At 38.4% G+C, this 13553-nt stretch overlaps 1 protein-coding gene across 4 annotated transcripts in view; it reads left to right on the top strand.

Moving 5' to 3' along the window:
• pcxa (pyruvate carboxylase a) overlaps nt 1–4928 on the top strand; it is a 596757-nt gene extending 591829 nt beyond the window's left edge. For all 4 annotated transcript variants that reach the window (XM_039769066.1, XM_039769065.1, XM_039769063.1 and 1 more), the window contains exon 20: nt 1505–4928. In XM_039769066.1, coding sequence (XP_039625000.1) covers nt 1505–1753 — 249 coding nt within the window. In that variant the 3' untranslated portion in view covers nt 1754–4928. The remainder of the gene's footprint in view (nt 1–1504) is intronic.
• The last annotated feature ends 8625 nt before the right edge of the window (nt 4929–13553 follow it).

The following is a 13553-nucleotide window of genomic DNA, read 5'->3' as shown; positions in this document are numbered from 1 at the left end:
CCTTGGGGTCTTCACTGGACTACAGAGCATTACAATAGAAAATAAAATTGTGGGACAGTGGTCAGTATTTTATAGAATGGGAATCTAGCCATCTTCACAGCGTCTTACGTCTGACGGTTTGCAGGCTGTTCACAGATCAGAAGGAACCTAAGAAAACTGGCATCTGTGTGGGGAAAATAAAAGTAGAAACCACTGTTCAGCATACCAAGACACGTGGCCTTCTCTTCATGGAGAGAGCTTGCCCTAAATTGGCCAAAATGTGATGCAAGGTTTGTTCAGTATGCAGTAAAAAAGAAAACTCCAGAGTGAAACTTTTTGAATGGCTTCGCTTTTCATCAGATGTAAAAGTTTATCACTACATTACAAACTAAAAACCTGTCACAAGTAATGCCGATTCAATAATTACTTTTTAAATAATGATTTATTCATTTCCAGATATATTATATTACAGTAGAAGCATGATAATATAGTAATCACACATTTTGGTAAACAAAAAATGAATACACTAAGTCACAGAGTTTTTTTTTTTTTATACTAAGCAATACTAACACTCCACCATTACCCAACACAGAGAGCTAATTAGTAATGAAAAGCTTTGTTACACATCCTCAAACTAATTTTTAAGCACTAGAGTTAAGCAGAAATGTTGCAAGTAGGAGCCCAGTAGGATTGATTTAGAGTGTCATAATGAAACTTGTTGGATTCTAAAAAGGTATGCATAGTTCCACACAAAAATGATTTTACAATTGTAGATAATACCAATGTCGCGCTGAGTTTAAGATGGTTGAATCCAGAAGTTCCCCAGTCAACATTCTGAGAAACTCATGGCAATATTTTTCCAATATGACTCCAGAAACTGGTATCTGATGATTTGGGAATGATTGTAAATCTAATTCTGTTTGGTAGATAAGCAAATGTGTTCTCTTTTTTATTTTATTTTTTTTATTTTGGACCTTCTCAAATTATATGTTCGTAGCAAGACCAGAGCTACATGATATTGTTCAGTTTGGATGCAGTGTCTGATGGATGTTAGATCATTTTTAATCTGGAATGGTGAATCTGATGTACAGTTTTAAGAATGAATTACAGCCTTTTTTGCACAGATTGGTAAAGAATGAATAAATATTATGCACGTTCAAATTCAGTTCCCTGTCTGAGATATCGATAGAGTGGTTGCTTTGTGAATGTTATTTGTGGCATGGGGAGGTTTTCACTTTCAAAAACCTACAAGTATCCCCGAAAGTAGTACAGGCCAAAATGTTTTCAGATTGCTATTTGAAACTCACCTATAGCTACAGGAAATGCCCAAGTGCAGCCATTTCTTGTAAAGATTGCATAGGCAGTAATTCAACACAAGTGAGTAATTCTTTTTTCACTTGAGTCAATGATTATTACAGAGTCTCTCTTTAATACTGGGTTTTAGTTAACATCCACTGAGAAAATTATGTAGCAATGTTCTTTTGGAAAAAAGAAAAAAATACATGTCTTATTCTTGGTTCAACAGGAGATGCACTTTCACCCCAAAGCCCTGAAGGATGTCAAGGGTCAGATTGGAGCCCCCATGCCAGGCAAAGTGATAGCCATCAAGGTTAAAGAAGGAGCCAGCATTGAAAAAGGCCAGCCACTTTGTGTCCTCAGTGCAATGAAGATGGAGACAGTGGTCAACTCTCCCATGTCAGGCACCATCAAGAAAATCTACGTCAAAACAGACATGAGTCTTGAAGGAGATGATCTCATTCTTGAAATCGAGTAGAGCTGAAAGGACTGCTCCTTATTACCAGAATTGCTTTAAGAACCATGTCCTTAATTTCAGTTCTGTGTCTTCAAGTCACTATATTCTAACTGCTATCCTAAAATCTCGCTGTCCTCTCTGAAGATGGCTGTTATACAGCAGTAAAAGTAAAACCCTGGCTATAGCTGTGCTTTAGTTTGTAATTAGGTCCTACGCATAGTGTTAGAGCAAAATTCTAATGTTTCGGATAACATCATCTCGTTGAGGTTCTCTTCACTGTATAAAATGCACATTTAGGATGCAAGTGTTCAAGTTAGCTGAAGTTAATGTGCTGACGTTGTGTGAGCTAATTATAGGTAAAATGTTAGTGAGGACAGTTGTTTTGGTTGTGTCTGCTCCATTGTGGCACTTGATGAAAATGAACAGCACTTCTCTAATCATATGTTTTGGTGCTCCCTGCCATACAATTTTCTGCCCAGTGCTGCTGCATTGTTTGAGTCCAGTTATTTGCTGTAATGTGCTGAAGTGGAGGTTAAATGCACACTTCTCTCTGGTCACACATCACTAAAGTCTAGGTTGGTTGATCCTAAGTGCTTTGTGGAATACACATTGAACCTTTTTTGCTTCTGTTAATAAACTTAAAACACTTTAACAAGGAGCAAAAAGAAGGTCTTTAGTTGATCACTGTATTGGCATGTGTTCACGAATTTGTGAAGTCGAAGGTGTGTTGCAGCATATGACATATGAACTTGATATAATGCACAAGTATGGAGACAAATTGGAGAATCAGAGTTTAAAGTTGGGAAGTCTTACTCACATTCCATAGCAGTTACACATGCACAAAACTAAAATGTGAAACTTGGGAGCAAATTAAGTTTTAGATGCAAATTAAATCCTGTATTAAATATCTAATATGATCAAAGGCAGGAGGTCAATCCCAGGGTTTGGCAAGGTGTTTTTTTAAAAACTTGGGCTTTAGCATATCATGAGTACTAGCTGGGCCGCACAAATAGCTTCTTTTGGTCAAATTACACCTAACTATCGAACAAGTGTATTGTCTTAAGAAGTAAAACATCTCCCATTTATTCATCTGTTTGCAAATTTCCATGCATGCATGTCTGAAATCCTGTGGGAAGGCATTTACTTGCAAGTGCTTCAGATTTGTGTATAGTCTTAACACCATTCAGTTGAGGGCCAATCCATATGTATGTTTAGTTTAGTAAGCCGTATGTGTATTGGATGACCCTGCGTCACTTACGTAGGAATCACAGTCACAGGGGTTGAGAGTATGGGGAATGTACAATTCAGTGCACTCACATCAGTGACAGGAGGTGGAGGGATGGCGTCCAACAGTGTTTTCTCATTAAGGAGTTTCATTTGTATTAGTCCTTAACTAAGATCAGATATCTTGGTCACATGGAATACTTGAAAGAGAAGTTGCTTACCAGTATATCAGTATAGTTACTTTTGCAGAGCACTGCTATATAAAAAGCACAAATGTTTAACAAAGGCTTTGCTATAAACATAGAGCGATATTTTTGGATTAATTGATTATACTACAAACTATAGAAAGTAATTATTTGTTCTAAATGTAAATGAAATGTATAATTTTATAACCTGGAGCCATCTTAATTGCTAATGCATTCCTGAGTGAGACAGAATATTTTATTTTCATGTACATCTCCTGTTTTATATTTTGTTTTCCATAGGCAGACAGGTTAAAACCACATTATGAACAGACTACAGTTTTTGCCTGGTATCTGTTGCTGCTGCTAAATAACAAGCGGATTTTCACACACTCCCCTCAGTAAAAAAAAAAAAAAAATGCCTCAATCTCACTGTTGAGAACTATTTTACAGGTATTTGTAGTTTTCTCTTAAATTTTGTTTACATTTTTATAAATTTCACCTGTGGGCACAAAATGTTAGTTTAGTCCTGCTAATGACCATTTTTGGTGTTGGCTGACTTTTCTTCCTCGTTATACAGGTATATGTAACAAACATCCAGCAGATTTAAATGCATTATGATAACTAAATGAAAGACCTTGCGTACATTCTGCTCAATTTTGGCTATGTATTGAACATAATTGTTTTACATGATGATTTATAGGAAATTGAGACCCTATAGAACACACTAATTCTTTTATATGGTGAAAGAAGCTTGTGAAATTACTAATTGTCTTAACTAGTTTAAGTTTCTCCATGGCCTGTGTTTTGCTGCTAATCAGAATCTTTTTGAGCATGTACCAGTGATGGGATGATATAGCCATCAGCACAGCAAACAGTAAGTGTGTAGTCTTTGTTGTGTTGTTGCTTGTCCAATATTCCAGAAATAGGGAATGCAAATGTTCTTTTAACGCTGTGTCCAGTATGCTGAATTCATGCACAAGTGCTGAGGTGCCTGGGTTATTACAATATCTACAGTCCATTTCAGTCTTTTTGAATTTGGCACATGGGTGATAATAGATTTATGTCTTTTGTATGTACAGTAGCACATGTTAGAGGCACAGTGCTGTCTACCATATTTTAGGTTTTCCATTGAAAATCCCTATTAAACACAAAGGCTGCCTTTACCACTGGAATTCTAAATATATACTTGGTGTAGGCTTAATGGATAATACAATGGACATAACTGTTTACCGCTTTGGAGATGAATATAAAGTCTTAACAACCCTATACAATGTTACACTAAAATGATTACGTATATGATCTTTATAAAATTAAGTTTTTAAAACTACATTTACAGCCATTTTTTTTATATGGAGACGGTTTTTATGGAGTGGTTTACATTTGTGTTTGCATATTGAATGATGTAGTTGTGTTCCTCTTCTGTTTATAGTAAGCAGTCCTATTCCACCATGCTTCTCTCTTTCAGTGCTAACAATCACAGCTGCTTATTCCCTTCAGCATTGTACATTGTACACATTTAATCCTAGTCAAGCTTTTGTTTGATTTTTTTTTTTTGGACTTTTGATTCTGTCTGCTTGCAATGATGAAAGGTGCAAGTATCTTGTTCTTTTATAACCTTTAAGGTATTCTCATGCACTGCCAAGCGCTATCATAACAGCAAAGTTTATAAGCTAGAGTCTTACAGGGTAACAAGTCTTTTATATCTGTATTTCTGCTATGTGGCTTTGTAGATTTTAGGTTGAATCAAAATGCAGAATTGAAATAAACATTTAAATTCTATGCTGAAACATAAGTGTGTGTTGCCTTTTTTTTCTCTCCATAGAGCTGTGGGGACTTGAGGGCGGCCTGTCTTATCTGTTAATCAGGCTGTCAGTTAGTACAAGTGATTTTCTTTGTCATTTTTTATGGCTGTAGGTGCTGAATCTGTGGGAGTGAGAAATTGTGCCAGACAACTAACTTGACCTGATGTGTTCATTCAGAATTCATTTTTGGATATTGATTGTAGTCTGAAGTTGAGACCGAGCTGGCTCTACCAAGCATCGAACAATACCAGCCTGGTTCATTGTTTGCCTTCATGCCGTAATCCAGACTGTTACGACAATAATAAATACATTCCTTGACATCGGGTTTGTGCCAGCCATTTTAAAAATTACTTCTGTAACCCCTGTGTTAAAGTCTGGTGTTGATGCTGACAGTCTTAACAATTTTCAGCCTATTTCTCAGTTACCTTTTCTGGCAAAAGTTCTTCAGCATGTTGAAGCCTCCCAACTCACCAACTACTTAACTTCTAATAATTTGATGAACCCTTTCAGTCTGGTTTCAGGGCGCAGCACAGCTGTGAAACTGCTCTGCTACGAGTAACTAATGATGTAGCTTATGGCAGCAAACTGAACAAACTGGGATATTAATCCTGTTAGGCCTCAGTGCAGCTTTTGACACCATTAGACATGTCATTTTACTGTCCAGAATGGAGAACATTCTAAGTTTGCACTGCCCTCCAGTTTAAGTCCTATCTGACTGACAGGCAAGAGTTTGTTAGTCTTGGCAACAGCAGATCCAGCTCAGCGCCAGTTACACAAAGGAGTCCTCAGGGCTCTGTCCTCGGCCCTCTGCTCTTCTGTATCTATGTGCTTCTCCTTAGCCATATCATTCATAGCTTTGAATTGGATTATCATTTTTATGCAGATGATACTCAACTCTGTTTCAATGTAAAAAATGAAACTTTATCAGAGCTTTCTCAGCTCACAACATGCCTCTATGAGTTTAAAACCTGGATGGAGCAGAACATTAAATTTCAACAGAACTGAACTTTTGCAAATTGGCTGTAAAGCACACCTTAAGAAAATGAGCTCCTTTTCAAATGCACTTGACAATAGTCTCATCACATCATCTTCTAATGCAAGGAATCTTGGTGTCATTTTTGATTCCTTCCTTTCTTATTCCACCCACACAAACCACATTAAGAAACTTTGTTTCTTTCACCTCTGTAACATATCCTCTGTTCGCTTCTTTCTCTTCTTTTCTAATGCTGAGAAACTTGCCCAAGCTTTTATCACATCCTACATCAATTATGGTAACTCTCTATTGATAAGTGCCGCTTCTAATCTAATGTTGCACAGTTTCATTGGATTCAAAACTCTTCTGCAAGAGTCCTTTCATTAACCAGCAACAGCGAGCACATAACACCCATCCTGCTTCAACTTCATTGGCTCCCTGTGTCTTACCGAATTGAATTTAGAATTCCATTAACCTACAAAGCTTTAAACGGCCTTGCACTGGACCACTGGGGATTCTGGTAATCTTGTTGTGCCCCACACTAACTTGCACTCTCTGGGTGACAGGGCCTTCAGCTGTGTAGCACCCATCTTTGGAATGACCTCCAGAAATTAATTAGATCAGCTGCCTCCATTCATTCTTTTAAAAAAGAACTTAAAACTTATCTGCTCAGACAGGCTTTTAACTTAACCTGACATTCTGCCCCTTCTTTCAGTTTACATCTCTGTTCAGCTTCTCAAGATAATGTATGTGTGTGTGTGGTATATCATAAATTATGTTATTCGTTTAGGCTTTTAGTGTTGAATTTAGTATTTTACTCTGGTTATTGTCTTTTACTCCATTTAATGCTTTGTATATCCTGTGTTTGTCTGTTTTTAGTAGGGCTAAAACAAGTAATCATCATAATTGATTATTAAAGACATTGTCAACACTTTCTTCAATTAGTTGATTACGTCATTAGGCTGAGCATGTTGTGCCATGCAATTGCGTCACTACTTCATTCAGTTGTGAATAAATTGGGTGGGTAGCAGATGGTAAGCAAGTGCCAGAAAAAATAGTGCAACCTAAGATTTCCACTTTATTCTGAATGCAGAATAGAAAAGGTTGTGAGTTTCATAATGTGGAGGCCTGCCCTCCTATGGCACAGGTGCACAAAAGAGATACACAGACATTTAAACAGGAGTAAGGCCGGGATTATATTTCATACGACACGATGCGTGCTCCTGTGGACGCTTTTGCTACGCAAGCGTTGTACTGTTTATACTTGCAAGCGTATTTTACAGAAATCTGGAAGATTCTACCAGATGGCAGTGTAAGATATCATGGTAAGAAAACGTTCGGCTTCCCTATGTTGTGAATTGCCTAAAACATTCATTAAATTTCGAGGACACCTTGCCACAGTATCTTCCAAAAAGGATAGATGTTTAATGATTAAATCCATCATTCCAGAGATGTGCCCATTCCAGCAAGCATCGGACATGAGGCAGAAACAATTCCTGGATGGGCATCAGCACATCACAAGGTGAATACAAGCACTCGCATGCACGAACGTCATTTTAGCATCACCATATCCCCAAACCTCAACATCTTTGGAAGGAGCACACTGTGGAAACCCACCAGGAAAACATACAAACTCCAGGCAGGAAACACCAGTGACGTGACTTCCTGCGAGACAGCAGCGCTACCGCATCGCCACCGTGTCACCCCCATGTGTGTAATTATTAACTGTATCCATTATTTAAAGGAAATTAATGATTTATCCATAAAATGTAACCTACATACTTTAATGCATTTCATCATGAAAGTGATATCAAGTATAAATCTAAGGATTGTACAAGTGCAGTGAAGAAGCGCCAGAAGTAGACGGTGATTAAGAACTGGGTCAGTTTTAAGATGCCGTTTACAACGGTCTATTTTAATGAAAAAATAAACTACGAGGTTAAAGTAGACATTTTGAGATTTGAGCCGAAATTTCCACTTTAATAAACAAAATAGACCTCCTCACTGTGCCCATAACTTTTTTTTTTTTTTGGTCTGTGACTCAAATACACTGCCGTACTTTCTGATACTGTTGTGAAGGTGCAAAAAAAAAAAAAAAAGTCGACACTGAAGATGGTATGTTAGATTTTTAAAATGTATCGTGTCATTACATTGGGGAATATGCGACACTTGAATATAAAAGCACCACAAATGCATTTGTATGTCAGCATTTTGCTTCACCACATCCAACTATTCATTAAAAATCGAAGCGCACACATATCAATCCTGTAGGATCTGCAAAGCAGCTTGCTGTCACATGTTGATTTTTTTTTTTTTTGCTGGTACTGCAATTCACAAATGTGACACATTAATTTCTAAGGGCCAGCTTATAATTCACGCCCAGAATGCATACGCGCATGGATCAAGGCTGCCACGTGTTCCCAGCATTTAATTGACGCGTCCTCTGAGCACGTGAAATTTAATCAAAAATAAATTACCAGCAAATATGACACAGTTTTATGATAGGTGACTAAAAAAATGTCATTAGCCACTTTTCATTTTTTTGATGCTGTCACTCTGCTAAACTATAGTGCTGCATTACAAGCTTGCATTCACGTGTAACGTTAGCATGTGCCCCTTCACAGAAAAAAATGGTTGCAAAGAAACACAAGGCCCTGTCTGAGCAGAAAACTCTTTTTTCAGTCTGATATGCAAAAGAAATCAAACTTTCAGCGAGAGCACCACAATGAATTTCACAGCACATCAACCGCAACTGAAAGTCGTATCACGCATTCCAAGTCACAAGGCAGGAGCGGTGTGGGAAAGTAAAATTCCCAGACTAGTTGGCTATCGGAGTTCAACTGGCTTTTATACAGTCTGAAGGAAGATGCGATAACGTGTAAGTGCCTATCTTAGCCGGTAAAACAGATTTTGTGGCAGGATCACATAGTTTCAAAAGTGAAAATCTAACAGCACACTCAATATAGCAAACTAGCCATGTGTGCCCAACTGCATTGCGCGTGTTAAAGTTGTCTGTGAAGGGCTCCCTGTTTAAATGCGGCTTCCAGTCGTGAACTGGGCCCTTCGTCGCACAGCATTATGACTATGAAACAAAATTAAAAAAGAAAACCCTTGGATATTGATTCGATAGGAACGGCCCACTCGGAATCAATGTCCGAATCGTAATTATGTGGTGGTGTTGGAGCATTTCTGTTTCTGTCCGTTCACAGTCCGTCTCATTTTCACGACGCTGTCGTTTCCTCTCACGATGTCTTCTCAACCTTTCTCCAATGTCGCAAGTTCCTTTGTGGCGATCCAAAGAGTAAGGCAATATACACGGAGAAATGGTTATAAAAGGGGGACACATAGGTATCCAGGCTCTTTAAATCATAAATAGGGATCACTTCACTGACATGTGAGCAAGCCATGGTACAACTGTGAGACGTGCAGCACTCGCCGGATACAACGTAACAATAATAATTTCCGGAACGTGCTGTTACGTTGTCATTCATTTTACCCACTGTCTGTCTTTCATTCATATGTTACGTCGGCATGTACCTTTTATCTTCGGCAATTTTATTCTCTAACCAGGCCTCAGAAGCTAACCAGCGTAACACTGTCCACCACCCCCTTTCGTTATTCCGGCACATTGTTGACATTCGTGAGTAACAACGACGTACTAAACTGGAAGGTGGTCTATGCATGCGTGGAATTCGCGGACAAAGATCAAGATCTAAATGACTTTAGTTAATTTAAAGCACAACAATTTGTTTAGTTTGAATGTCTGTGTTTTGAGGTGTGATTGGAGTACTACAGTCTTCAGTAGTATAAGCCTGGCGGAGATTCTTAATGCAATGCCTATGTTTTAGCTGTCTCTCTACTGCCATCTAGTAGTGCTTCTTCTAATTCATTCGCGGACAAACAAAGATCAAGACCAAATGAAGATTATATATAAAGTTGGTATGCTACAGGATGTAACGGTGTGTTGGCTGAAAGCAAATGTGTCAAAGAATCTGCGGTAGTAAAAGGCTCCCAGGCACAAAAGAATGCAAAAAGAAATTAACTTTCAGTTAAAATGAACTTGGCATATTACTTGGCAACACAAATGAAGCCACTCGCTTTGTTGTAAAAAGAAAATAGTCTGGACATTTCCCCATAATATATAACAACTAATTTCAAACATTACTGCAGACTTAAAAACAAAAAAATGGATTTAGTCACGATGGTCAGAGACATACGTGATGCTTTGCCACAAACGGGGGGACAGGGGCTTAAGTGACATGTTTAATTTTGAAGTGTGTGTTTTTAGGGTGATTCTGAATACACAAGGCAAATTGAGAGTGTAGTAAATTTATTAATAAGTGTTGCTTTTTTAAGGAAATCATGTGTGTGTTTTCATTACACAACCAGAGCCAGAAGAGCTACTAAGTGTTTTATGTTTATTTATTACTATTTATTTTCATAGTATTATGTGGTATAAAAATCTATTTTTTAAATATCTACAAGTAGTTCATTTAAAAAGATTTCTGAAAATTTTATACAAATCTCTCTTTTTGATGAAAAGTTCAATTTCTGTCACTTTGTATGTAATTTCTAATTATTTTTTTACAATCTAACTACAGTAATCCCTCCTCGATCATTCCAGAACCCCCAGCGATAGATGAAAATCCGCGAAGTAGAAACCATATGTTTGTGTAGTTATTTTTATATATTTTAAGCCCTTATAAACTCTCCCACACTGTTAACATTATTAGAGCCCTCTAGACATGAAATAACACCCTTTAGTCAAAAGTTTAAACTGTGCTCCATGACAAGACAGAGATGACAGTTCTTTCTCACAATTAAAAGAATGCAAATAGATCTTCTTCTCTTCAGGAGCAGAGAATTTCAGAGAGAGAGAGAGAGACAGAGCGCTCGCAAAGAAAAGCAAACAATCAAAAAATCAATACTTGTGCTTTTAAGTTTGCCGAGGCATTTTTTAGAGGAGCGTCAGTATCTTCTAAGCAAACAGCCTCTCTGCTCACATCTCCTCCGTCAGGCGCAGAGAACGTCAGAGAGACAGAGAGAGAGATTAAAGCAACAATCAAAAAATCAATAAGTGTGCTTTAGGAAGCACCATGATAAAGCGGCATTTCTTAGAGGTGTGTTCATATCCACTAGGCAAACAGCTTCTGTGCAAACAGCACCTCTGCTCACACCCCCTCCGTCAGGCGCAGAGAATGTCAGAGAGGGTGAGAGAGAGGCAGAGACAAGCAAACAATCGAGCACCGCGCAGGAGGCATATCTTATAGCATTGAGGAGTTTTAGTTAATATGTAATACATGCTCTGATTGGGTAGCTTCTAAGCCATCCGCCAATAGCGTCCCTTGTATGAAATCAACTGGGCAATCAAACTGAGGAAGCATGTAACCTAAATTAAAAGACCCATTGTCCGCAGAAATCAGCGAAAAATCCATGATATATATTTAGATGTGCTTACATTTAAAATCTGCAATAGAGTGAAGCCGCGAAAATCGAAGCGCGATATAGCGAGGGATTACTGTAATCGATTTAATCGACAAAATAATCACCAGATTAAACGATTATCGAAATAATCATTTCTTGCAGCCTTAGTTTTTGGTGTTCTCTGTGGCTGTTATTTGTACCCGATGTTACATGTATCTGCTATCCTTTCTGAGCCTCTGTGAAGCACCCTGAACTGGGAAAGGTGCTGTATTAAATAAAACGTATTGTTATTGTGTGCCACAGCCCTGAGTAGATCCAGCATGGCAAAAGCCTTGTCATTAGATTTATAGTCCTGTCGGTGCTACCACAATTAATTAAAGGAATAAAATTCTTCGCTCCATGTACAGCAGCCATACCAAATCCATGTCTTATTCTGTCAATAAAGTTGTTGTGACAGGAATTAGAACAAAGTCCTTGTAACTGAAGTGGTTTTTAACGTTTTGATGAAAGTGCAAGAGCTTTTTATGTAACTGAAGAGGAGCGCCTTGCGAATAAGTGCTGTTTTGAGGCAGGTAACAAGGTGTGTGCTAATGGGGTATGTAGGGACCTCGTGCCTGGCTGGGGGGGGGGATTTAGCAGGAGGGGCTTTGACATACAAGTGCTGGTGCAACGGTTTGCTTGTCCTGCCCTTCAAATTGTGTGGAAGGCCAAGAGGAGAAGCCATCACTGATGCTAACTGTGCCGAGCAGAACGATGATAAAGGAAACCCAGGGTTTTTATAGCAACCTCCTGTTGTTTACATACATTATATATAAAATATTTACTCTTTGTGTGTGTGTGTGTGTGTGTGTATATACAGTGTATGTATATATATATATATATATATATATATATATATATATATATATATACACACAAACAGTACAACATAAACGTATATAAACTGTCTTTGAAAAATGTTTCTATTGCAAAAATATAAACCTAACATTTAATCTTTACTGACCTTTTGTGAAAATACGCAGGCAGGTAAAGTGTATATATTCACCCATTTTCCACTCGCAGGAGAATGGGCAAACACACTCATTCATGAAATGGCCAGGTAGCTAAACCTGTTGGTCTTTGGGTTGTGGGACGAGACCTGAAATAAGGAAGACCTTTGAAGGTATGGCAGAGTATTTCCAGCAAGCTACCCATGGGCAGTGACTAGAATGGCATTTGAACCTTGGAGCCGTGAGGCCTCACTGCTAACTACCCTGCTAGTAGGTCACAGTGAGTGCAACAGGCTGCTCTTGCCTAAACTGCAGTATTTAATGAAGGTGCCAAGAACAACAGACACATGTCAGGATTGTTTTATTTCTTGCATAATAAAAAATGGTTTGCAGTGAGAATGTGCTGGCTTTGCTGCGTGGGCTGCATGTTGATGTCAATCAATCTATTGCCACTCTTGCTGAAGGGTGTTCATGACATTGGTGTGGAAGTTTATTTTCATCTGCAGCACTGCTTTTAAAACTTGTTTTTTCATTACTATTTCAGTACCATTAAGATGCCATGCAGCCATGTTCACTGCTTTTTCCCTTTAGGGTGTTTTTTTTTTTTGCCTTTTTTCCTTAGATCATCTTGAATATGTTTATTAAAAAATGCTCTGTAAGTGTTTGTAGCTGCTGAAAAGCTTTTCCATGTAGTGTTAAGAAACATTCAGCTGCAGACGGCCAGTCTCAGGGCCCATAAGCCCCCTCCTGTGCTACTTCCAAACGAGCTGGATGGCTGCTCTTCTCGAGTTCTCTAAAGTTCCTTCTCCGTGTGAAGGTCATGGGTTACTCATGTGGGTGGACTGTGCTGTAGCATAGATCTTGAACAGAGACTTGAATGTCATTTCCGATGCACGCTCTTCATTTGTTTAAATGTGTTTGGCTAAACTGGCCAGAAAGCATTTAAAGTGCCTGAGGATGTTCAAGGCCCCTGAGAATTCTTTTTTTGGTGGACGCTTTCGGCTAGGGCCATAGAATCAGTACATGAATCTGTCTATTTACATATGGCAAAATAAAAAAAAATGCAAAAAGCAATAAGAAAAATATATTTGGAGATAAAGTACTGCAAAGGTGTCTCCGCTCCACGGAGGTAGGGAGATCACAGGGTAAGAGATGCACATTGTTAGAAGCATCCAAACATTTTGAGCACCTCACAGAATTGGACCGAAATGTTGACTGTTTTGG

The sequence above is a fragment of the Polypterus senegalus genome, chromosome 11 (assembly GCF_016835505.1).
Source record: "Polypterus senegalus isolate Bchr_013 chromosome 11, ASM1683550v1, whole genome shotgun sequence".
Taxonomy (NCBI): Eukaryota; Metazoa; Chordata; class Cladistia; order Polypteriformes; family Polypteridae; genus Polypterus; species Polypterus senegalus.
The sequence above is the reverse complement of the archived record's forward strand: the minus strand, read 5'-3'. Positions and strand labels throughout refer to the sequence as shown.